The sequence below is a fragment of the Takifugu rubripes genome, chromosome 8 (assembly GCF_901000725.2).
Source record: "Takifugu rubripes chromosome 8, fTakRub1.2, whole genome shotgun sequence".
NCBI lineage: Eukaryota > Metazoa > Chordata > Actinopteri > Tetraodontiformes > Tetraodontidae > Takifugu > Takifugu rubripes.
The window spans coordinates 16,912-43,308 of NC_042292.1; the positions used below are offsets into that span (position 1 = coordinate 16,912).

At 43.9% G+C, this 26,397-nt stretch overlaps 1 protein-coding gene and 1 long non-coding RNA gene across 11 annotated transcripts; one reads left to right on the forward strand and one right to left on the reverse strand.

Moving 5' to 3' along the window:
* Positions 1–4,617: 4,617 nt before the first annotated feature.
* LOC105418423 (uncharacterized) lies at positions 4,618–9,863 on the reverse strand. Its single transcript, XR_003889315.1, has 9 exons — positions 9,686–9,863; positions 8,322–9,541; positions 7,212–7,296; positions 6,141–6,208; positions 5,798–6,049; positions 5,510–5,640; positions 5,193–5,379; positions 5,053–5,112; positions 4,618–4,962 (listed from the first exon to the last, which is right to left on the reverse strand). It is a non-coding gene; the product is annotated as an uncharacterized lncRNA (long non-coding RNA).
* A 17-nt stretch (positions 9,864–9,880) lies between these two features.
* On the forward strand, positions 9,881–21,508 carry LOC105418438 (perilipin-2-like). Of its 10 annotated transcripts, XM_029840510.1 has the most exons (13): positions 9,881–9,987; positions 10,093–10,308; positions 10,918–11,000; positions 11,256–11,377; positions 11,539–11,653; positions 12,034–12,068; positions 13,180–13,599; positions 16,366–16,415; positions 16,478–16,556; positions 19,992–20,127; positions 20,194–20,372; positions 20,440–20,523; positions 20,593–21,508. In XM_029840510.1, the coding sequence occupies exons 7-13, from the start codon at positions 13,537–13,539 to the stop codon at positions 20,659–20,661; spliced, it is 660 nt and encodes a 219-aa protein (XP_029696370.1). In that variant the 5' UTR covers positions 9,881–9,987; positions 10,093–10,308; positions 10,918–11,000; positions 11,256–11,377; positions 11,539–11,653; positions 12,034–12,068; positions 13,180–13,536; the 3' UTR covers positions 20,662–21,508. The 10 variants fall into 10 exon arrangements, with proteins under 10 accessions (XP_029696370.1, XP_029696375.1, XP_029696378.1 ...); XM_029840515.1 differs by lacking the exon at positions 9,881–9,987 and having other exon boundaries at positions 10,082–10,308; positions 13,444–13,599; XM_029840512.1 differs by lacking the exon at positions 9,881–9,987 and having other exon boundaries at positions 10,083–10,308; positions 11,542–11,653.
* The last annotated feature ends 4,889 nt before the right edge of the window (positions 21,509–26,397 follow it).

Sequence of the window (26,397 nt, forward strand, 5' to 3'; positions counted from 1 at the left end):
CAAGTTGGAGAAACTAATATCACAATTAAGTGTGTACTGTTAAATATTAGATCTCTTTTGTGTAAATCCCTGTTAGTGCACGACCTGATAGCGGATCATCACATTGATTTATTTTGTCTTACTGAGACCTGGCTTCAGGAGGAGGAGTATGTGAGCTTAAATGAATCTACTCCTCCTACTCATCTTAATTATCATATTCCACGTGTTACTGGTCGAGGAGGGGGAGTGGCAGCAATCTATCACTCCAAGTTATTAATTAATCCCAGACCAAAACATGGCTTCAGTTCATTTGAAAGCCTGACTCTTGGCATCACCCAGCTGAACTGGAAGGCAGAAAAGCCACTTCTGTTTGTAGTTGTATATCGGCCCCCTGCTGGGCCACATTCAGAGTTCTCTGATTTCTTATCTGACTTGGTCCTTAGAACGGACAAAGTCATTATCATTGGAGACTTTAATATCCATATAGACATTATAAATGACAGTTTTAGAAATGGCTTCATTTCATTACTTGAGTCAGTTGGTTTCCTCCAGCAGATAAACCAACCAACTCATAGCTTTAACCACACCGTAGATCTAGTCCTGAGTTATGGTGTTGAGGTAGAACATGTGTCAGTGTTCCCTCAGAACCCAGTCCTGTCAGACCATTCTTTGATCACTTTTACATTTATGATTAAGGATTCTTCTATGCTCAGAACAAAGTCTTACTACAGCAGATGTCTTTCAGATAATGCTGTAGCTAAGTTTAAGGAAGTGATCCCTGTGCTGATCCCAGGACCACCGTGTGTTTCCCCAGGGATCAATCATTATAATCTTAGCCCTGCTGAGGTTGACTCTATTGTTGAAGGTGCAGCAACCTCACTGAGAATCACCCTTGATTCTGTTGCCCCACTGAAAAAGAAAATAGTAAATCAGAGGAGATGTGCCCCCTGGTATAATTCACATATCAGGACCCTCAAGCAGAAAGTGCGAAGACTGGAAAGGAAGTGGCATTCTTGTAAAATAGACAGCTATCATGTAGCCTGGAAAGACTGTCTATTAGTTTACAAAAAGGCCCTTCGCAAGGCTAGAACAGCTTATTTTTCTTCTTTAATTGAGGAAAATAAGAGCAACCCCAGGTTTCTTTTCAGCACTGTGGCCAAATTAACCAAGAGTCACAGTGTTTTAGATCCATGTATCCCTTCTTCCCTTAGTGGTGAAGACTTCATGAGCTTCTTCACTGATAAACCTATCTGATATAGCTTCTAGCTATCAGAGAGAAAGCTAACCAGGCCATCCCAACAACTGGACCATCACCAGATGTGCCGACTGTGGGAACATACAGGGTCTCCAACGAGCCCTTAAACTCCTTCAGCCCTATATATTTTTCTGAGGCGTCATCGCTAATTCAGAAATCCAAGACCACCACGTGTCTTTTAGATCCCATCCCAACACACCTGTTGAAGGATGTTTTACCATTGATAGGCAGTTCTATCCTGGACCAGATCAATGGTTCTTTAGTGTCAGGTTATGTACCCCGGTCCTACAAGGTGGCAGTGATTAAGCCGTTGCTTAAAAAACCATCACTGGATCCTGATGTCTTAGCAAATTATAGGCCAATATCCAACCTTCCTTTTATCTCTAAAGGTCTAGAGAAGGTGGTGGTGACTCAGTTACTGGAGTACCTGCAGAGGAACAGCCTGTTTGAGATGTTTCAGTCAGGCTTTAGAGCTCACCACAGCACAGAAACAGCACTTTTTAAAGTCACTAATGATCTTCTCATAGCTTTCGATCATGGACTGGTCTCTATGCTGGTTCTGCTGGACCTCAGTGCTGCTTTTGATACAGTTGATCACAGCATCCTGTTACATAGACTGGAACATGTGATTGGGATTAAAGGGACAGCACTAGACTGGTTTAGCTCATACTTATCTGATAGATACCAGTTTGCTCATGTCCATGGTGTTCCCTCTTCATACAGTAGGGTTAGCCATGGAGTTCCTCAAGGTTCTGTACTTGGACCAATCCTCTTCACATTGTACATGCTTCCCTTAGGGAACATTATTCGGCAGCATGGGATACATTTTCATTGTTATGCTGATGACACTCAGCTCTATTTATCCATGAAACCCGAGGAGACAGAGAAGTTAGTGAAGCTCCAGACCTGTCTTAAAGACATAAAGTCCTGGATGTCTTCAAATTTCCTCCTCCTTAACCCAGGAAAAACTGAGGTCATGGTGTTTGGTCCTGAACCTCTCTGGGATAGATTAGATCACATGATCACTCTAGATGGTATCTCATTAACATCTAGTCTCTCTGTGAGGAATCTAGGAGTAACTTTTGATCAAAATCTCTCCTTCAATTCACACATTAAATTAGTCTCGAGAAGTGCCTTTTTTCACTTGAGGAACATCACAAAGATCAGGAAGCTGCTGACGCGGCATGATGCTGAAAAGTTAGTCCATGCATTTGTTACTTCCAGGCTGGACTATTGTAATTCTTTATTATCAGGGTGTCCAAACAACTCTTTAAGAAGCCTCCAGTTGATTCAAAATGCTGCAGCCAGAGTTCTGACAGGTATTGACAAAAGAGATCACATAACTCCTGTACTGGCGTCGCTTCATTGGCTGCCCGTTAAATTTAGAATAATTTTTAAAACTCTTATTTTGACCTACAAGGTCCTCAGAGGCCTAGCTCCATCCTACCTGGAGGAGCTAGTGATACCTTATCAGCCCAATAGACCGCGCCGCTCTCAGAATGCTGGTCTACTTGTGGTCCCCAGAGTCTCTAGAGGTAGAATGGGGGGCCGAGCATTTAGCTACCAGGCCCCCCTGCTATGGAACCAGCTCCCTGTCCAGGTACGGGAGGCTGACTCCATCGCTACTTTTAAGATCAGACTTAAAACCTACCTCTTTGAAAAAGCTTATTATCACTAATTCTGTAGTTGCAGTTACTATCATAGACAGACAAATTAGGTTAACATCTTAGTTATGCTGCTATAGGCCTCCAGAAACCCAACCCAACCCAACCCGTCAAGTCAAGTCCTCTCCTCTAGCCAGCCCTACATGAGCCTGGTCCGTTTTTCCTTGCCACTGTTGCTTGTTTGGGGTTAGGCCCTGGGATTGTGTAAAGCGCCTAGAAACAATTTTGATTGTAACAGATGCTATATAAATAAAGATTGATTGATTGATTGATTAGCGTAATGCTAAAATAACATTGAGAATCCCATTAACCTGCTAACCAGTTAGCACAGCTTGCGTTCTTCAGTTAGCACACTAAACGCAGTTCCAAAAATCCACCATAGGTGAGTTATCAATTTTTAAAAAAGCAAGCAATACTTACAGACATGTGTTTTTTTAGGGATCCAACAGAACAAAGGTGAACGATGAAGAGAAAACACAGCTTGCCACAGGTCTTTCTTCGCGCTTTTCCTTTGCTACAGGAAAACTACGGTAAGTCTACTTGGCCAAAAGAGCGGTGCCGTCAACCTAATGCAACTCTTAAAGGAGCGGCACTACGGAGTAACAAAACTATTCGAGAAACCAAACGAAATCGAATGAGGGTCTCAAATACACTCTTGGGCAGGCCTATTCGCTTCATGATCCAGATCAACGCTGGCAAAACCAAGGAGCTGGTGGTGGATTTCCGCAGGCGTAACAACCCCCCGCCTGCACCAGTGAACATCCTGGGAACGGATGTTGACGTGGTGGAGTCCTACAAGTACCTGGGTGTTCACCTAAACAATAACCTGGACTGGACACACAACACAGACGCCCTGGTCAAGAAGGGCAACAGCAGACTGTTCCTGCTCAGGAGGCTGAGGTCTTTTGGAGTGCAGGGACCCCTCCTGAGGACTTTCTATGACTCTGTGGTGGGATCAGCCATCTTCTACGGGATAGTCTGCTGGTCCAGTAGCATCACAGAGCGGACAGGAAGAGGATGGACAGACTGGTAAGGAGGGCCAGCTCTGTCCTGGGATGTCCCCTGGACTCAGTGGAGGTGGTGGGAAATGGGAGGATGATGGCTAAGCTGTCATCCATGTTGAACAACACGTCCCACCCCCTACAGGACACCCTGACAGCACTGGGCAGCTCCTTCAGTGAGCGGCTGCTCCACCCTCGCTGTGTGAAGGAGAGGTATCGCAGATCTTTCCTGCCAGCTGCTGTCAGACTGCACAATAAACATAACAACCGCTAACACAATCTGAATATTATATATTCTGATATGTAATTGTATTCACCCTCTGTACTATGTACAGGTACACAGAGGCCGAGTATCCATTTATCTGGATTATTGTAAATATGCACCCTCTTTGTATATTCCATTTGATTTCTATTTGATTCTATCTTATTTTTCTCTGAGTGCTCTTGTTGCTGCACTGTAAATTTCCCCGTGTGGGACAATAAAGGATCTGAATCTGAATCTGAAGCAAATTAAAGACGCCACTCCATAGCCAAAGGAAGTACGTACTGCAGCCAGTATCCACAAATCTGCTCCGATCCTTGTACAAAAAGAATTGACCTACTTTATACGACATTACCTTTCAAATCTCTGCCGATATTTTCACTGTTAATAGTTAGCTGCGCTTTATCTTTCATATAATAAGAATATAATGTTCGGGATCTGAGGATTGGAGTTAAATGAATTCAGGTTGGGCTTTTATTGCATTTGAATTTCACCATGTGACTCAAATCATCACTAAACACAGGAGCAATTTCAGATTTTAGTCACAAATACAACAAATATTCATGAATTTCAGGAAAAGAAAATGGATCATTTAAAATGAAACAGTTCAAAAAAGAAAAACTGATTAGGCCATTGCCACCCATCGGCTGCCAAACAATCGGAACAGGCAGAGTCCCTGTGGGGTCATCCTTATTTCTTCGTCGTCGTACTCTCCATCCATGGTGTATTCACGCAGTCGACGCTGGCAGTTGCGACGATGACGACGGGCGGGTTTTTTGACCTTTGGAGGCTTGGGCTCCACTAGAACACAATTATAAAAGTCTGTTAGTCTTTAGAAGTTTCTCCCTTCCTGGGACTCGCATTCATTTCACAACAAAGCCAGATACTTACATTTCAGAGTCCAGACCGGCTGGTCTTCGTCGGTTTGCCACAATTCTTCAGTGTGTTCCCCTGTTCAGACACCATCCTCATGATCATCACCATCTAATCTATTGCTTTCACATGTGAATTATGGGTTAATTTCTTCTCACCAGAGTCTGGTGGCTGGCCGCTGTGGGCCTCACTGCTCAGACACTTCTGGTCTCGCAAGCTGCCGTTTCCTGTTGCATGGGCCCTTTGCTCGCTAGAACCAGCATATTCAGTTGGCTGACCGCCGTCGTCGGCTTCGGTCTGACAGCCCTGATCCTTGGTCTCTGCTTGTGCGTGGCACTGCTCCTCCTACATGGCCAGGCAGAGGAAGACATGGATCACATGTGTTTGACGGCTGTCAAAGCCAGCCTTTTCACATCTGCTTGTGCACTTCTTCGTGTCACCTACAGTATGTGGAGCGTACGCTCTGAGCGCTCACCTGCAGTCTGACTCTTGGCAGAAGATCTGCATGAGCCTTTCTACGGTGCAGAAAGTGTCCGTATTCTTATTCCTGATGGACCCTGATTTGACAAACTCCTGGAATCCATCCATGTATTCAATCAGATACCACTGGGAAAAGTGTACGAAAGGAAGCTTTTTTATTACCATCCCTCTGAAAATGAATCATTAGTAGTGAAGCTGAATTATTTTTTGTGCTTTTTAAAAAAAAAAATCCACTCCAGCTTCTGAGTAAGGGCTTCTGATTCTGCAGCAACATCTGAATTACCTCTCCTATAATCATTTTGATCTGTGCCAGCCACCAGCCAAATGGTTCCTGATCACCAAGCCTGGAGAAAACCTGTGAGACAATGGACATAAAAACTGGTAAACTACAACTACCAGACCTGAGTTAATTGAATCATCAGTTATACTGGTAGTTCTCACCTCCACCTCATCTCCAACAGCCACGTTACAGGAGAAATTTGGAGGAGGCAGCCGCCGCACAGAGTCACAACACACAACAACTTCCTCCTGTGGACTATAGATAATATATGTTAATAATCAAAACAAATAATACATCAATACACTCCAGAAGTTTGAGATGTTTAAAGAAAAAGCATTACACTTACCTGTTTTCATAAACTACTGTAAGAAGCTTTCCAGCAATGGACTTGATTTGGGCCGAAAGAGAAAGAACCTGTCACAGTATTGACAACATTCAAACACATGGTGGTTAAATAAGTTTACAATTCTTAACAACTGAGTATTGAACTAACAAATGTGTGAAATCCCAGCTGTGAGCTAGTGAATATTAAGTATATAGGTGCTTTTGCTGAGATCATCTCTAAATTTAGCAGCGCCTCACCTCGTAGAAGGCGCCGTTCATCCCTTCTACTTCAACGTTGACTTGAACCATGTTGGAGCTTGTTTCTTTTGTTTGTCTCTTAGTTGGTTTTGTTTAACTAAAAATCTGGAGCTTTGCTACTTTATCTAGGCTAAGGCTCTGACCCTCATTAAATAAATTGCCTTTGATTTACTTTGATCTTTGCCAAAGCCATAGAGAACGCCCTTTGATAATGCTGCTATGTTCGGGCCATCATACCCGTGTAGACCTGTATTAAGCTCAGCGTTGGCGGCGCCACGGGGAGAAAATGGACACCTTTTTAGGCTCCGTGCGAAGAACTGGCGGCTGGTGTTGGTGCAGTACCATAACCTGACCGAAAGGTGGCGCTGATGAACTTTACCACAATGCTTCTGTTTCAAACAAAACTGAGTCTTTTAATATGTTCCTCTGCAAACTGAACTTAACACACAAACATGTCATAAACCTGCTGGGAAATGTACTTATTCCATATCAATACTCACTACAAACACAACTCATCCTCAGAGAGAATAATCTCTGCATTCAGAAATAATAAAAATCTCAAAGATTACCTGGTCAGATCAAAGGTCATTTCACAGATTGACTGGAAACACGGCCCACAGAACCATTATTTTAAACAAGAATGGGTATTTGATTCCAAAAAGCAAAAAGTATTCAGAACTGCGACACAAGGAAACCTCCTTTTTTTCCCCCCAAAAAAACCTGTGTATAGTTAATGTGTTGCATACAATTTGATAAAAAATATGTGGGAGAAACAAGACTGACAATACATGTGCGGTTTACTTGCCATAATATCATGAAATGAGAAAACACTGACCGGCATGTTGTCCAGCACGTCATCTCCCCTGGCTGGGATGCATTGCAAGCCTTGGTTTTAGAGTACAGTCCACACTGGTCCACGGCTTAGAGAAGGAGAGTGGAGAGAGGCTGCATTTATAAATTAGGTACTAAACATCCAAATGGCCTTACTAACCTTTAAAAAAAAAAAAAAAAAATCACCCTCATTCCTACTTTTTTCTCTCCCCCACTCTCTCTGTTTTCATTTTAACTTTTATCCATGATTTAACTTTTATCCTAACCCAATTTTAGCCCTAGTCCTAACCTAACCTTAATCTAACCCTAACCCTCTCTACCTGGGATCTCCTTGGATGGTTTCGCTCCAGGGGGCACTGGTAGGATGAAGCTGAGGCCTAGCTCCATCCTACCTGGAGGAGCTAGTGACACCTTACCATCCCAATAGACCGCGCTGCTCTCAGAATGCTGGTCGACTTGCGGTCCCCAGAGTCTCTAGAGGTAGAATGGGGGGCCGAGCATTTAGCTACCAGGCCCCCCTGCTGTGGAACCAGCTCCCTGTCCAGGCATGGGAGGCTGACTCCATCTCTACTTTCAAGATTAGGCTTAAAACCTACCTCTTTAATAAAGCTTATCACCAATTCTGTAGTTGCAGTTACTATCATAGACAGACAAATTAGGTTAACATCTTAGTTATGCTGCTATAGGCCTCCAGAAACCCAACCCAACCCGTCAAGTCAAGTCCTCTCCTCTAGCCAGCCCTACATGAGCCTGGTCCGTTTTTCCTTGCCACTGTTGCTTGTTTGGGGTTAGGCCCTGGGATTGTGTAAAGCGCCTAGAAACAATTTTGATTGTAACAGACGCTATATAAATAAAGATTGATTTGATCAGTAAGTACAGCTGATCATGAACTCATTTAAGTTAAGTTTAAGGCTGTTAAAGGCGCATTTAAGTTAAGAACAATTGGTTTATATGTTTTGTTTGGTAAACAATGCTCGCGGGTTGATGCTAATGCTAGCAGGCTACAATAGCTAGTAGTACGGCAGATTTAACTGCTTGCTAAGCCTGATTCACGTTGTTTCTGGCGTATGTGAAAACTATTATTGCTGTTTACTGTGTTTATGCTGTTACTTACCTGATATGTAACCTGGAAAGAAGGGAAAAAAAGAAAGTGTAACCAGTGCTGTTGCATATATTTCATTTGATTTAATTGTAACATTCTCTGTATTTATTGTGTTGCAGTTTTACAACAAGACAAACAAACATAAGGTCTCAGAAGATTTCAGTAAACTCTCAACCTGGAATCAAGTCTACGAGGTCTTTTGTTGTTCGCTATCTGTCTACAATACACCTGACGTGTTATCCAGGACAGAATAGTAACAATGTTGATGTGACGTAGATACAATTCACCGGTTAGCTTTGGTGACGCAGCCTGTGAATGAACGTATCAAAACAAGATGTTTAAACAAGTATTTTGCTTTAATGTTGGATATTTAATGAAGAGCTTTTCCCTTCAGCTGTCACAGCTGCGGCCAATCCCGCCCATGAGTCCAAGTTCGCCACCTGTGACGAATCAGGACCATAACGAGCGCCCTTCTTAGTTCCCGGAATTCCGCTGCCTCCCTGCCAGTCGTTTGTGGTTCTGATGACTTTCCAGCGTTTTCCTGTCTGCCTGGTTCTGACCATTCTATCCTGCCGGCTCCCCGGTGATCCTGTCTGTTCCTGACAATACCCACTGCAGTGGGCAGAGGGGGCAGTGCATTGTGGGATATGTAGTCCCTGTAATGACCATTCAAACCACCTGGGACTCAAAGGAAGGTTAACGACGGCGGCAGCAGCAGCGGTGACGGAGATGCGAGCAGCCGAGGCCGCCACGGTGCAGTGCAGATCTCCGGTAGAGGCCACCGACCTGGAACGAGATCAACCAGTCGCTCAGGACGACACGACCCCGGCCCCAGAAACCACACCCGAGTCTGGGTTTGGCATGCGCCGCGGTCTTGGGCGTGCTGCTCTGCCTCCTCTTGGTTGTGGCCGACAAACTTCTGCACGAGTAGCAGATTCACGTCAGCATTTTCAGATCAAAGATGGCGATCAAAGATGGCCGCCGCCTCACTTGAGGTTTCCAGTGCCGCTACTGGTGGCCAGCGTTTTAGCCGCTCTTCCTGCCTGCTCAGGTTAAACAAAACCATTTTACACAGTTCACCCCAGAAACCCCTAAAATGGCCGAGGTCACCTTGGAGGTTTTGGCCGACGACCTCTGGGGGAGGGTGGAGGACGAGGATGTGGAAGCGTGCGCTTTACCTCTTTTACTGGGACCCCCCCCCGGAGGGACGGCGGCACCAGCACGGACTCGCTCTGCACAAGCACAAACACAAACCTGTTACACAAAAGCCGCCATAAGGGGGCGCTCAGGCTCCAGACTGGGCAAAAGTTCCTCCTCTTCAGAAACAAGGATGAGTGTAGTCAGAGGAGAGAAGAGAATACTGAGGAGGAACCCACCGCTGGTCAGGTCCCCGATCCGGGTGTTCAGCAGGGGCAGTCTGCTCCGGTTCAGCTGCTCCTTGCGCTGGCTCTTTCCTGCGTCCCCCGGCTTTTCGAGCGGCATCTTTCCGTCACGTCTCACTTCGCGCGTCCCGAATCGCTTATAAAGCACCTCCGAACGTGATGCCCCGCCCACCCGAGGGAGCTTCCGGCGGAAGCTTACTGTTAGCGCACTGTGATAACTCAATAAATTATTAAAATGACAGCTACGTCGGTCGTTAAAAGTAACAATGTTGATGTGAGGTAGATAAAATCCACAGGTTAGCTTTGGTGACGCAGCCTGTGAATGAACGTATCAAAACAAGATGTTTAAACAAGTATTTTGCTTTAATGTTGGATATTTAATGAAGCGCTTTTCCCTTCAGCTGTCACAGCTGCGGCCAATCCCGCCCGTGAGTTCAAGTTCGCCACCTGTGACGAATCAGGACCATAACGAGCCCCCTTCTTAGTTCCCGGAGTTCCGCTGCCTCCCTGCCAGATCGTCGTTTGTGGTTCTGATGACTTTCCAGCGTTTTCCTGTCTGCCTGGTTCCCCGGTGAATCCTGTCTGTTCCTGACAGTATGTGTGGATGAAAAATACAGGTCAGTTACACGTTGGTGAGGTTTGTCAAACCTGTGTGGAAGGTTGACACTAACCAACCGCCTGAACTTGTCGTGATTTTACCATTTACCAAGAGATCGAAAGCAGCATTACAGCCGTCATAAAGGTTTTCTTGCCTCAATAATATTGAATTTTTAAGGAACATTTTGAACAGTTTTAAAAGACATTTATGTTTTACATAAAAAGACATTTCATTTTCCTAAAATATAAAACAGCAGACAAACTACACTGTAAAAACTGGAATTGGGATTTATTAACAATTAATAAAAAAAAATAACAATGTATACATGATAAAAAAAAAAAAGACTGTGCCGTTGTGAATCAAAATGAGCTAAATTGAACAAATTTAAATAAATTGATTGACATTTTAGTAAATGTCAATCAATTTATTTAAATATTAAAATGTACGCAGTGGTTTTTAGCTGATTTTCTCTCTCAATTTAGTAATTGAGAGAGAAAATCAGCTAAAAACCACTGCGTACATTTTAATATTTTATGGGAAAGGCCAAATATGCAAAAAATTGATCAAGTCTACTAGCTGGGAGGTTTTTGGTTTTAATCACTTTTTTTTTTTTTTTTTTACACTTAAGCCCAGTGCATTTTGGGTCGCTTCCCACCACATGGAGGTTATTCCCCATCTGCAACAGATTTCACACATTGCTGTTTCCCAAAGGTAAGAACAGTTTAATTGCTGGTATTTTACAAACAATTTATAACCAAATTTCTGTAGTAGTGGAACATTAATTCGCATCACTTCCACATAGATTCTAGTTAAGTTTCCAAACAAGTTAACTTCACTGTGTTGCAATTTGAAATTATATTAGCATTAAAATATAAAAGTAATGCAATTATTTTAACGTCAGTTCCTAGAGTATAATGTTATACTAAGTGTAACAGCCTAGGATATCAGCTAATCTACGTCTTCTAGTTAGACTTCGACCTGGGTTTCCATCTTGGCATGCTAGCTAGCAGGTAGCCGAACGCACAGGCACGTGGACACTCATAAGAGACTCTAACCAAAACTAACACTCAACGCTTCTGCTCTCACAGGTTAGTCTACACTTGCACAATTTCGGGTTCTTAAGTGAACTTAAATAAGTGTAGTTTTCAGCTTTCACAATGTTAATATTTTATTTCGGGAGAGCAACTAGCGAAGTTTTTTTTTTTTTAAATAATAAATTGCAGTATTTGTCTCCTTAAATTTTCATCAGCAGTCTACCATTGTGTTTTGTGCACTGGCTTCCAGCTGGTGCTGCGCCCGTCGCGCGACAGTTTAACCTCTCCGTTACCGTAACGGATAGTGACGTCACAGACGTAGCTTCTAAGGTAACTCGATTACTTTTTTTCAGTTCAATATTAAAGCCATATAGCTTTTATACAAAAATGGTACTATTATCTCGGTATGTAATTAAAAAAAATAAATAAATGAATAAGCGATTATGGGTTAAAGGGTCCTTCACAGACTGACTACAGAAACACGTGAATATTCACTTATCTCTACCTGAGAAATATCTCCTAAAACAATGTGCTAAGCGCATTGAGTAAAAAACAAGACAGATGTGTGCCATGTTCAGTTTTTCTTTTGCTAATTGTGTGTTAGGAGATACTTAGAAAATGTACCAAACTGTTTGTTTCTTCTATGTGCCCTTTTATGTGTATAATAGGTTTATACAGCTGAAATCAAGCTAATATGAATTTCATTTCAGGTACATGATAATCTTCGCCTGCAGTTCATTAATAGGTATGTAGTACTCTTATATACAGTACAGAATATGCTGTGATGCCAGATTTCACATACAGTGCATGCTGTGTAAATGGTTGTGGTCCATGTGATTGTTGAAAAGCATATTTACAGATTGTCAGTTTGTCCAACCTGAATGAATTGAAAGTTGAAAAATGAAAATATAGAAATACCGAGTGAATATTTCTCATAGATATACAATAAGCTTTCATGACATGATTCTTGGTGAGTTTTGTCATGCTGACACTAATTGTCATTTTTAGAAATAATGTAACATTGATGAACAGTCTTTATATGCCAGACAAAAACCATGTAAAAAAAGAATAATTGTACATATACACCAAAAAGTAAAATCCTATAGGCCAACCTGTTATGTGTAATGGTACATAATTCAATTAGACCTGTCGGATCAGTGTCCACAGTGTTGTAGCCGATAATCTCGGTGCACATTCGATCAGCGGACTAGTTGAAAGTTTCACAGGGCTGTACATCTGTAGATTTTGTCTTGGACATTCCTCACAGTGCCAGAAACATGAAGTGCGGACTGGAGCATTTCCACCTCGGACAAAGAAGGAGCACAGTTTACATGTGCAAACTGTAAAGGAAAATCCTATTTTAACACATTGCTTTGGAGTAAAGTGTTATCTGTCCGTTGACAGAAACTAAATCATTTTCACTTTGTTTCTGGGTACCCTCCAGATGTACTCCATGACCTTTTTGAAGGAATAGTCCCAAGGGAACTAGCATTGTGTTAAGATTTTCTCCAAGAAGTACTTTAATTTGACTGTACTCAACGAGTTAATCACACATTTAGCCCTCGTTGAGAGCCAATAGCCCTCAAGAAAACCCTCAAAACTATAGGTGAAAATGCCCACGAAAATTGGGCCTTGATACGGTTGTTGCCACTTATTGTTGGTTCGTGGGTACCTGAGGGTGATCCTGCTTGGCAAGTTCTTATGACATTAAAAGTCATAGTTGAACTGGTGGTTGCCCCAATTACTTCTGGTAGCACACTAGTTTCTTCAATACGTTATCCACTGTATATTTGGTCATATCTGTGAGCTCCTGTATGTGATGCTACAGAAACTTTGTCTATTCACATTCTTGTCAGGCTTGCAGAGATGGAGGCAAAGCTCAGGGTAATCGTTGATGACCAAATTGAGAAGTTGGTCCTTCCATCAGGAATCCCACCTACAGTGGAAGAGCTGCAGATTGTTGTGACAGAGACCTTTGGAATTTCTTATGTCTTCAGTATTTGGACTCTGAATTTGGAGATTACTTGACTCGTCATGAAAGTGACAAAATTAAACACAAAGACACCATAAAGGTTGTTCATACTAATCCAGAGTTATCTGCTGGACCGTCTTCTTCACAGGACACCATTATATTGCCGAGGAGACGTACCACAGAAAGATGTCAGCCATGGCCAAAGCACTTCCCCATCCCACAGTTTGCATATGAAACTGAGATGTACCTTGAAAGAGCCACCGAAGACTACAAGAAGAATGGGATACTTCTGACTGCTTCAAAGGTCAAAGCGGACATACTTTAGAAACTGGCTGAAACTATATACCGTATTTTCAGGACTATAAGGCGCACCTAAAAGCCTAGAATTTTCTAAAAAATCTATGGTGCGCCTTTTAACCCGGAGCGCCTTTTGTATGGATTACGGTAATATTGGTTAATCGCGGCTACCGTAGTCAGTAGGCGTGGCTCCTCCAAAATGGCTCCTTGCAAGAGACACGCTTACAACGCAGAGTTCAAACTGAAGGCTGTCAGTCACGCAGTTGAACACGGAAATAGAGCAGCGGCAAGAGGATTTAACGTGAACGAATCAATGGTGCGGAAGTGGAGGAAGCAACAAGACGACCGGCGCCAGGTAAAGAAGACTCAACGGAGCTTCCGAGGAAACAAAGCAAGAAGTGGATTAACAAAGGAACTGCAGCTGCTAGATATTGTTGTCAACGGGACATTCGAAACTAGACTGCGAACTGCGTGGGAGCGGTGGATGACGGACCGCGAACACACGTTCACCAAGACGGGGAGACAGCGCCGAGCGACATACGCCACTCGACCGTGGTCCGAGCTTTCAGGAAGGCAGGGATTGTCACTGAAATGCCAGACAACACCAGCGACACTGACCCTGATGACGACTTTGACGAGACGGAGCCAGCCATGTTGGACGCCGTATTCGCACAACTGTTCAATTCGGACACCGAAGAAGAGGAATTCAAGGGATTCCTGGATGAGGAATGAACTGATAAAGTGAGCTTTACATGTTTCTTTTGTGTGTTTACAACTTAACAAGGCTGGTCATACTGTGAATATGGACATTACCGTTTGAACAACGTTGTTATATTGCTATTACTTTGCACTAGTTCGAGTTACCGTATATTGTGTTTGCACTAACGTTTGATTTACCGCAACGGTACTACGTGATAAAAATGTTCCACTATCCACTTGTGATAAAAATGTTGCACTGCCTGTTATAACTCGCTGTTATTAAACTGTTACGCGAAAACACTACGTCACTCGGGAAAAATAATAAAACAGCTGTTTATTCATTTTGGGAGTGAATGGAGTTGTGAGAACGCCGGTTTGTGTTCTATTAATAAAGTTTGACTGTTTTATCGACATTCCTTTTAGCGCAGCTCGATCTAGTGAATGAGTCATGAAACCACAGGCACTACGCAGTTTCTATGCTATGCGCCTTATAACACGGTGCACCCTGTGTATGAAAATATTTCTAAAATAGGCCGTTAATTGAAGGTCCATCCATCCATTCTCTACCGCTTATCCGGGTCGGGTCGCGGGGGCAGCAGCCTAAGGAGAGAAGCCCAGACTTCCCTCTCCCCAGCTACCTCCTCCAGCTCATCCGGAGGGATCCCCAGGCGTTCCCAGGCCAGCCGAGAGACATAGTCTCTCCAACGTGTCCTGGGTCTCCCCGGGGGTCTCCTACCGGAGGGACATGCCCTGAACACCTCACCAGGGAGGCGTCCAGGGGGCATCCTGACTAGATGCCCAAGCCACCCCATCTGGCTCCTCTCAACGCGGAGGAGCAGCGACTCTACTCCGAGCTCCTCCCGGATGGCAGAGCTTCTCACCCTATCTCTAAGGGAGAGCCCAGCCACCCTACGGAGGAAGCTCATTTCAGCCGCTTGTACCCGTGATCTTGTTCTTTCGGTCATTACCCAAAGCTCATGACCATAGGTGAGGGTAGGAACGAAGATCGACCGGTAAATCGAGAGCTTCGCCTTTCGGCTCAGCTCTCTCTTCACCACAACGGACCGGTGCAGAGTCCGCATTACTGTGGACGCCGCACCGATCCGCCTGTCGATCTCCCGCTCCATTCTTCCCTCACTCGTGAACAAGACCCCGAGGTACTTAAACTCCTCCACTTGGGGCAGGATCTCCTCCTTTACCCGGAGAAGGCACTCCACCTTTTTCCGGTGGAGAACCATGGCCTCGGATTTGGAGGTGCTGATTCTCATCCCAGCCGCTTCACATGCGGCGGCGAACCGATCCAGTGATAGTTGGAGGTCACGGGCCGATGAAGCCAACAGGACCACATCATCCGCAAAAAGCAGAGACGCGATCCTGAGGTCACCAAACCGGATCCCCTCAACACCATGACTGCACCTAGAAATTCTGTCCATAAAAATTATGAACAGAATCGGTGACAAAGGGCAACCCTGGCGGAGGCCAACCCTCACCGGAAACGAGTTCGACTTACTGCCAGCAATTCGGACCAAACTCTGGCACCGATCGTACAGGGAGCGGACAGCCCGTATCAGCGGGCCCGACACCCCATACTCTCGGAGGACCCCCCACAGGACCCCCCGAGGGACAAGGTCGAATGCCTTCTCCAAGTCCACAAAACACATGTGGACTGGTTGGGCAAACTCCCATGCACCCTCGAAGACCCTGCGGAGGGTGTAGAGCTGGTCCACTGTTCCACGGCCAGGACGAAAACCACATTGCTCCTCCTGAGGCCATAATAATACCGTGCGCCTTATGGTTGTGAAAATACGATATACATACACAGCCTATCCATCAAATGCACAGATTAGTGATATTGCTGAGGCACTTGTGAACAAATATCCTTGTCTCAAGGAACCTGGCTCTTTCTCAGGTTACTATGGCTGGCAACAAAACAAGTACAAAATGGCAAATTACGGTGTTCCTGAAGTGATGTGTAATTCACTGAAACGCAAGAGCCATGTGGACCAAAAGTCTGCCAAGAATGTAAAAAAGCCTGGAAAGGCAGAGGTTAACTACCTCCCTCCTTACCCAGCAGGAGGGAATGAAGAAACTCAAGAACAGGAAAGGATTCAGTTGCTTACTGAAGTAAGGAAAAGGGCCAACAACAAATTGATAAAAGAAAAAATGACCAAAACATTTGCACACAGAAGACATGAGATCATCAATCTTTCACCCAGCGTAGAGGACATCAAAGCCAGATGGCCTGCTCTGTTTGAGACGCCTCACGTGAGTTACAAGTGCATTCTAATTAGAAATCTTTCTATTGCGGAGGCCTGCACTGTGGTTTTGAATATTTAGTTCTTGGATACAATACAGCTGCTACATTACTGTTAACTGCCACCAAACCATATTTTTCAAGATCCAACTCCAGAGTTCTTTAATTTGTTTCAAAATTAAAAATTATATAATGGTAGCCAAAACATTGTATTAACATGACGTGCTGTCAGATGGACAGTAAACGCAAAGGCAAAAAAAAAGATATCAACATGATGATCAGAACTGGGTTGCTTCCTTCTTTTAAAGATGTTAAGGGTAAAACTATGTACACTTGTAAAATCTAAAGCTTTAGGGCTGTTTTCATCAATTGCCTTTCAGATCCAGGATGAATTTGCCAGGATCACAATGGTGCACCTTGAGTCAAAGTTCATGTCCAAGCTGGATGAGTACACTTCTGGGCTCATGAAACTTTTCCATTCCAAGGGCGGAATCATGGGATTGAAGTTGCAGGCTATCCTACTCAGACAGACAGACAGACAGACAGAGAGAGAGAGAACTTTATTGATCCCTTTAGGGGGTTTTCCATCAGGGAAATTAGCATCTCCAAAAAAACGTACAGCACTGTACAAAATTACCCACCACCATTACACACCATTGAACCTATTAAAGATAATAAATAGAATAAAATAAGAAATAAAATAGAATAAATTAAAAATAGAATATAAATATAAAAATGTAAATAGATGGATGAATGAATGGATGTCACAGTATTATGTTATTCCAGTGTTATTCCAGTCCTTCTGTTGGCCCTCCTCCCCCCCAGTGAGGAGTTGAACAGTCTGATGGCTCGGGGGATGAATGAGTTCCCCAGTCTGTTTGTCCTGAACTTGGGGAGGCGCAGCCTCTGGCTGATCAGGCTTCTCTGGCTGTGGATGACAGTGTGCAGAGGGTGGCGGACATTGTCCATGATGCTCCGCAGTTTGTCAATAGTTCTCCTCTCTGCCACTGTCGCCAGAGGTTTCAGCTTCATCCCCACCACCGAGCTGACAAGGTATCCTCCAATGATTATTATGTTTGTTAATGCTTTATTTTAGTTATTCACATTTGTAATTTTCAGGTTTTATTGAAATTGTTGAATTATCCCTCCAGTGTATTTTCTGTTACCAGTAACTTTGAACATCTGACCTGTTTAGCACCAGCTATCTCCCTGTGGTTTCTGCTAAAAGGAGTAGGTCAACATTTTAGATATTTTTTTATTAGCATTCCCTGTGAGAGTTCGACTTTGAGAATGAAAATAAAACTCTTATATAAAGCTGCATAACTACCAGCAGCATAACTAAGTAGCATCACTAACTGGAAATGGGGGTAATCGGCTTAAAGTATTGGAGCTGTTATGTACCCAGCACTTAGAGGTACCATGTTCAAGGACACAAGAAAGTCGTAAAGATGGGAAGAGAAGGAATCGTGAGGTCAGATTGACATGAATCTTGTGTGCACCAAATAAAAGAGGTGAGCGAGCAGTAGAGGTAAGATCTTAAGACCGAGCCCGAGTCCGAGCCCGACCCAACCCGAAATTCGGGTCGGGCTTAAAATGCGTAAAATGTCAATCATTACGTTCGGGTCGGGTCGGGCCGGGCTTCTCTCTCGCTGACTTTTTTTTAATAAATATTTGTTTATAAAAATATACACTAAAACGATGTGTGGATACTAAACTAAGGAATACTTATTATAAATAAATAATTTGGATAAAACAGAGAAGGCGCTGTAAGGTAATTGCTATAATCTTTTACCATTTATTTGATTTGCGTTATTCTATTTAAAGCCTAGTGGGCTGCAGTATTTCTCCGCGTAATTAAGCGAGTGCGCATCAAGATTTCTCTTTCACTCTCTTTGTCTGGCCTCTTATTCTGTGTTCCATTCATTTATCATGATCATAAAAATATGTAGATTATTTTAACCTTAAAAGATCTTGCGTTTTTTCTGCCCAAAATACTATGGGATAAATTTAAATTTCGGGTTTGCTTCGGGCTCGGGCCTGCAAATCAAGTAAATTGGTCGGGCTTGGGCTGGGTCGGGCTTTAATGCCCGCGGGCCTGGGTCGGGTCGGGCTGGATTTTTTAGGCCCGATCTTACCTCTAGCGAGCAGCAGACGAGCAGAGTTGAGAGGGGAAGCTTGAACTGCTGCTCAACTCTCCCTTGCAAGGAACTCCTGTTGATCTGAGTCTAGTGAACGAACAGCACGGGTGATCAAAACTTCACCCTCACACTTTCCAAGAGCTTGCTTCATGCTTGTTGGACTGATTTATGCAGTGAACCTTGCCTATCCCAAGGAGCTTAGGTATACGTTTGAAGTCTTCCAGAAAGTCTTTCTCGAGCTGGATTGTTCAAAGCTGTCCCCAAAAGTGAACAGCCTCAAGAATAAGCTACTAGCTTAAGGAAATGCACCTTTGCAGAAGGAATGAGACTTGTTAAGTCACTGTCAGAACAGTCACATGGTTGCTTTATAGGCATTGTTGAATACGTAAGTTTCAGTGCTGCAGGTGGAGCTTATATACTTTATATATAAGGACTTTATATTGTTACAGGCAGCTGTTCTTGTACCATGTGATTACACTGTCCAATGTTCCAGGTTTTTCACTGAGGAATTTATAATTGCACAAATGAATAATGGGATCGCTCATGTGACTTTAATTTTAGCAAGCAGTGAAGATGTAAAAAATGGTTATGGACACAGTTTTGAAATAAATGTTTACCTGCTGTTTTATGCTTGGATCTGTTAACCAACTGGGTTAGTAGCAAGACTGCATGATATTGAGTGAATAATACGTAAAGAAAATATGGCAACAAAGTGACATTCAGTATTACTGAATGGATTTTAAGTCCTGTGATTGCAACTCGAAGTTGAATTTAATTAGATGCATAACAATAACGGTGTAAATGTGTTGAGTTTAGGAACAATTTGCTGAAATATATAAGTAGATATAATTTATTTTATTGAGTGGATCTCAATTATTTCTGTCCAGATATTTAATACTTTTCAATTTTGCTGAGATAACTGAATATAAGTCAGTTTCAGCCAAATAATCAGTAAATGTTAATCAGCTTTCCCCAGATATTTAGTAAATCTTAATTACTTTTATTCAGATAATTGGTAAACAAATCAATTTTCCTTGTGAAAGTGATTTGTATTTGCTTAATATTTCCTGGGTATATAACTCATCTTTTTGGCTACTATTAATAAATCCAACACATTTTAACTATTGCATTCATTAACCTGCACTTTTTTAGTTTATTGAATAAATTAACTTCATTTACGTTTGACTAAAAGTTGCAGTTATTAAAATCTACTCAATTATATTACGTGTCACTTTTTTGCCATAATTTTTTTTAAGTAATCATTGGTCAAAATTTTAGATAATTTACAACATTGCCCCCAATTATTAGGATTTTTGGATGAAAACCTCAAAAACAATGGCGGGTTTTAAAAGGCGACTGTTACTGAACACTGGCGTGGACACGGCGCTGAGCACCTCCGAGAGCTTGGTGGACCAGTACCTGCCGGGGACAGACGACGAGCGCGGTGAGTCCAGCCCAGGATCCTTTCAGGGTCCAGAGATTCTGAGCTTTCATGGTTGGTTCTCTTCAGAGCTGGAGACCCAAACCCTCCAAGGCTTCGATGCGGCAGCGCCGAGCTACGACGTGCGTCTGGAATGCCTCTCAAACCGGCTGAGGCAGCGGGCCTACAGCAGAGCCGTGTCAAATATCCTGGAGGCCCGGCGGCGAGGCCGCGGGTTGATGACGGAGCTGCAGTCCCCCATGGACCTGGTCAGTTCTTGCACCTTCACGCTTCTTCAGTCACAGTTTCTAATCCCAAGAATCCCGTTTGGTCCAGATCCAGTACGGCAGGAAGAACATCCAGCTGAGCTCTCTGTGGAGGTCCGGGAGTCCAACCCCAGAGACAGGTCACGACGCCCAGGTAAGGATCAGCCACGCCCCTTTCTGAGGCGCTCTGAGGATCCCAACAGAACTGCTGTCGTCCCCTCAGGTGATGGAGTCCCGGGCCCCTGAGCCCCCAGGACCGGCCTGTGGCCCCGCCCCCTCCAGGTGTGTGTGAGGGGGTGGAGCCTCCTCAGGAAGCCTCCTGATCAGGCCACATGGTTCCTGCCCTCATCTTCACGTGTCAAAGAAAATAAATCATTCCAGGAAAAGGAGTCGTTTAATTGAATATTAACTTTATTAGCATTTCTATTAACTGTAAAAAAAAAAATAATAATAAAAAAAAAATCTTCATTTCTGCAACGCTGGACTATCAGGTGACTCTTCATCGCTGGCAGCGGCGCCTGGACACGTGCTCCACCAGACTCTGAGGAGCAACGTTCACGCTTGTCTGTCGCTTTAGCTTCAACGTAGCATCGACGTCAAGATGCTTACCTTTAGCTTCTGGACCTGACGCCAGGCTACGTCGTCCAGCAGGTCCAGGTTGACCTCGTCCTTGGTCTCCCCTGAGAAAGTGACAGAAGACGGAACCTTTAGTTGACAGCTGCTCTGAACCAGTGGCTCTGCATTGGGACAGTGATTAGCATGCTAACATTAGCTCATTAAATCTTGTACAAATATCGATCATTTCTAACCAGATCTGCACCTTAAACATCCAAACAAAATCAAACTAAGAACCCACTGCAGTGGGCACTGCATTGTGGGATATGCAGTCCCTGTAATGACCATCCAAATCACCTGGGACTCAATGGAAGGCTAACAACAGTACCTGTCCCTGCGCTGTGGTGACGGAGATGCGAGTAGCCGAGGCCGCCACGGTGCCGTGCAGATCTCCAGTAGAGACCACCGACCTGGAACGAGATCAACCAATCAGGACGACGCAACCCCAGCCCCAGAAACCACACCTGAGTTTGGGTTTGGCGTGCGCCGTGGTTTTGGGCGCGCGGCTCTAACTCCTCTTGGTTGTGTCCGACAAACTTCTGCACGAGTCGCAGGTTCACGTCAGCATTTTCAAATCAAAAATGGCGATCAAAGATGGCCGCCGCCTCACCTGAGGTTTCCAGTGCTGCTACTGGTGGCCAGCGTTTTAGCCGCTCTTCCTGCCTGCTCAGGTTAAACAAAACCATTTTACACAGTTCACCCCAGAAACCCCTAAAATACCCGAGGTCACCTTGGAGGTCTTGGCCGACGACCTCTGGGGGAGGGTGGAGGACGAGGACGAGGATGTGGAAGCGTGCGCGTCACCTCTTTTACTGGGAACCCCCCGGAGGGACGGCGGCACCAGCACAAACCTGTTACACAAAAGCCGCCATAATGGGGCGCTCAGGCTCCAGACCGGACCGACCTTCGGGGTGATGGACGCCTTACGCCTGGAGAAGAGTTCCTCCTCTTTGGAAACAAGGATGAGTGTAGTCAGAGGAGAGAAGAGAACACTGAGGAACCCACCGCTGATCAGGTCCCCGATCCGGGTGTTCAGCAGGGACGGGGGCATCTTCATCATCTCCACCTTGAACGCCTTGTTTACAGTCACTAACGTGTTCTCCATTTTGGCCTCCAGCTCGTTCATGTGCTCCTCAGCTGTGCGGGAACATTTGAGAACTGTGAGAACGGCATCACGAGCGCGTGAAGGTGAGCTGCAGCCACTTACTAAAGATTCTACCATTCCTAACTTCTAAAGCAATTCTAACAGAAAACAGAAACATATGGTACAACACATGATAACAAGATAAACAGAATTCTCTTCAGCTGTCATTTTAATAATTTATTGAGTTAGCACAGTGCGCTAACAGCTGAACCGGAGCAGACTGTTCCTGCAGCAGGTGGAGAAAGAAGGTCCGAACCGTAATAAAGGTCAGGTGACCCTTCCTTGACATGATTGTTTAGATAGTTGTAATCAGCAGGAGACACTCAGACGGGAAGTGTTAAACCCCCATCGTAAAACGTGACAGCATAGTTTACTGGTGTTGATAAGCTTATCTGCAGGAAGAATGTTAACTTTGAACTGGCCATTTGGGAAACAACGGAAAACAAGGACTGCGTCAGCATTCAATGGAACGGGAAGAAGAAGAGGTTATCCAAGAAGGAGGACTGGATTAGACTGAATTAGCATCAATAATTTACATAAGTGTTTCTATAAAAGATTGGGTCAAGGAATAGTTAGGTTGTCAGACTTCATGCCCTGGCAATGGACTCTGTTATTGTAGGGTTATGAACTGGCCCGGAGCTCTCTAATATTTGTATCTTGAATTGGTTCTATTTGCTAAATACATTTTGAAATTGGTATTTTTCTTCTTGTAGTCTTCATTCAGTGAACACGCGGATCGGCAGTGACACACGAGAGGTACTGCGATCCAACAATTTGGTGACCCCGACGTGATGAAGACATAGAAGTCATCTGAGGCAAAGAATTCAACAACGGTCACTTCAGAGGACAACTGACGACAAAGGGATCCCTAATAAATGGTAAGCAGATACCTGTTTATACAAAAGTACTGCACATTGGCAATTTCCAAAATTTGTCGTCACTGTCAATTGAAGTGTCCTAGTTATAAATTCCAGATACAAATATAGAAAATATTGAAACGACTGCAGGAATTACGGTTCGAGTCCAGAAGTCAGTTGAAAATACTGGAAAGTAGACGGTTGAAAGACACTGGAAATAGTACAGTGCTGTATTGCTGTATATACAGTACACTGTATATAAAAAGATTTGGGTTGGGACTCGGCGCACAGTTGACGGGACGGACACTCCCGACGCCTGAGTTTTCTGTTTTTGTGTGGGTTGGAAAAGTGCCAGAGTGAACGTGAATTAAAAGGCTCTTTGTCCTTGGGAATTAACCCCCAGAGTGGAACCGGATCAACGAAGTTTGGTCTAGAAGCTTGTTTCACTGAGGCACTGAGTTGACCGTTGGAGTCATTCACATTCAATCTCACATAGTTAAAGATGGAACTGGAGTGTGGTAAAGCATGTTGGGATCAGGGAGAATGTTCTCCCTATCCCCGGTCTGTGAAAGAACAGTGGAAGTGGACTCTTGATCAGGTTGTGAGAGGTATGAAAGAAGAGGACAGGGAGAGAGATGCAATAAAAAAAGTTGTGGAAGGAAGCTCAGAAGCAAAAAAATACTTCCCCCTCCAGAGGTGAAGGTTAATTTAGCTGAAGCATTGTGTAAGTGGGAGTCAGAAATTCATACCATATTACAAGATCATCTAGATAATCCAAGATCAGGTTTTATAGCAGGAAAATCATGGAAAAACAGGGTAAGGAGTTAGAAGATAAGCGTCGAAGGATACATGTTGTGGCTGTGGCATGTGCAGCAGTGCACTATTGCAGATCTAGGGGGAGGGGGTCACACGAGTGCCCAATGTAGAGAAGCCTTCGTTAAAAGATCCTAACCAGACATTGACACTTAACACTACTCTTTATCCAGCATTGCCTACTACCTCTTCCCCACCCCTATATCAATTGCCAGTTTTGACTACTAATAGTGGTCAGCTAGATGTGGACAGAGATGAAGAACTGCAGGAGTTACGTGAGACAGTGTGGGAGCTTTTGAGACAGGTTAAAAGGATCAAACAGGGAGAGGAAGAGATTGAAGATAGGTTAGGAAAAAATTAATTTAGAAAGGAATGTCAGGTGGTTTGCCCTAAAATCTCCCAACAAACTACATTTTAAAAAACAGGACAGCCAAAAATCTGCATTAAACATCTTTAAAACACCTAGCAATCAAATACAATAAGTGAAAAGAGCTGATCCCTCAGGAGGATTTGCAAGGGCTGAGCGCAGGGGGGAGAAGGCGAGACTGATTTATGGCAGTGATAAAGAGGAAAGTGAGAATAAGACAGATAACTTCAAAATTCCGGCTACATTTATTGGAGAATTGGAGCTTCAGGAGCCTGTTGAAGCTCAGACAGAATTATACGAAAAAGATCCGGGTTCAAGTATGGGAAATTATGAATTAGAATCATGGGAAGAGAGTGAGTGTGAGTATAGAGGTGTACCGTTGACAGGGGCCATAAATAATGAGGAGAGGGGTCAAACAGGAATACACACGAGGAGTAAGGGGCCCGTTTTAGGAATGCCGCAGTTTCAGGCCCCTCTGATACAGAAAAGAGGAGGACAGGAACCGGTATATGTTCCATTTGCTATTACAGACATTAATTGTTTGGTGGATAAGATGCCCCCACCCACAGAGGGAGGCGGCAAGTGGATGTCTACCCTTTTCAGTTTAACACAGAACATGCAGCTGGCGATGGGAGACTTTAGAGGAATTTTAGGGAGACAAGTGTCTCTCTGGGATTTGGATAAAGTTGAAGTAGCAGCAGGCATTAAAGCCAGACCTAATGCTGCACGTTTTGGGCCTTGTGCAACTAGGGTTGGTGAAGCTATGAGACAGATATTTCCAGTATCTCCAAGAGCAATGCAGAACTTAAGATTTAACTGTGAGGACAGTGAGTCGGCACATGGATTCCTTACAAGGTGTAATTTATCACCGGAGCTGATCTCATCTGACACCGTCGAGCTTGTGGGGTTCTCAGGGAGACTGCCGTTTTCGGTGCCATTAGTGACTCGTTTTGCCGGACAGACTATGTTGCACCCTTTTGTGATTTCACCACATTGCCCTATCAACCTGCTGGGATGAGATCTCCTTGTGAGGACAGGAGCAGCTATTCTGTGTGGAGACAAAGGTCTTGTGCTGCAATTTCCTAATGGACTGAAACTGAACTGCTCTATTCCACACTAAGGTGTGAAGGGACAAATGCTGATGAGTCCGACACCCTCTCCAGAACAGGGGGTGTGGGCGGACATTTATTGGGCCAGAGACCTCACCTGGTGTCGGTGTTGTGGCATTGTTTTAGAGCTGGAGGCCCTGGTTGTCAATGCTAAGTCCTTTTGCCCCGCCAGTTGATCCCTATCATTTCACCCCATTTTACGACCTTGAGAATAATGAGGTGGATCGGGATGCGTTTAGAGAAAAGTTACAGGGAAATTTCTGGATCATTACATCACCGTGTTTGTGTGTTGAGCCTAACCTCTGGACAACAGGAGGAATGAAACTGTATAGTCTTCAGATCTGGCTTGGGGGAAAAAAAAGATAATTTCTTCAAGGACAGTCATGCCCTGTGGAAGAGCATATTAAACAAAGGTGTTAAATGTATATAAATGTTTTAAAACTGGTAAAATTGCAGCAAAAACAACTAGGCAAACTGTTTAGGGCATCACCTCCTTGAAAATAAAAGTTAGATTTTTGGCATGTAGAGCATTTCGAGGATCTATATAAGGTGCACTGACCACCTTGTGACTGCACCAGTGAGGCGGCAGTGGTGTGGCTTACATAGAAAGTCAGAAAATAAGTGTTAAAGAGAAAAAAGCAATGACCCAAATGATGAACAAAAGGTTAAGGTATCACTGACATTAGCATGTTCCAATATTTGTGTACCGTATTTTCACAACCATAAGGCGTGCCGTATTATAGGGCGCACCTTCAATTAATAGCCTATTTTAGAAATATTTTCATACACAGGGCGCACCGTGTTATAAGGCGCATAGCATAGAAACTGCGTAGTGCCTGTGGTTTCATGACGCGTTCACTAGATCGAGCTGCGCTAAAAGGAATGTCAATAAAACAGCCAGATAAGTCAGTCAAACTTTATTAATAGAATACAAACCGTCGTTCTCACAACTCTATTCACTCCCAAAACGAACATTTTTATCACAAGTGGAGTTTAATAAATCTTCGATTTAGTGCAACATTTTTATCACGTAGTACCGTTGCGGTAAATCAAACGTTAGTGCAAACACAATATACGGTAACTCGAACTCTCGAAGTAGTGCAAAGCGATAGCAATAGCAATA

Bases quoted from the DNA above. Each gene is read 5' to 3' on its own strand.
- LOC105418438 (XM_029840510.1), top strand. From the start codon at position 13,537: ATGTACCTTGAAAGAGCCACCGAAGACTACAAGAAGAATGGGATACTT. The intron at 13,600-16,365 runs GTCAAAGCGGAC...CTTACCCAGCAG, and splicing joins TACTTCTGACTGCTTCAAAG to GAGGGAATGAAGAAACTCAA. The intron at 16,557-19,991 runs GTGAGTTACAAG...CCCAATTATTAG, and splicing joins CTCTGTTTGAGACGCCTCAC to GATTTTTGGATGAAAACCTC.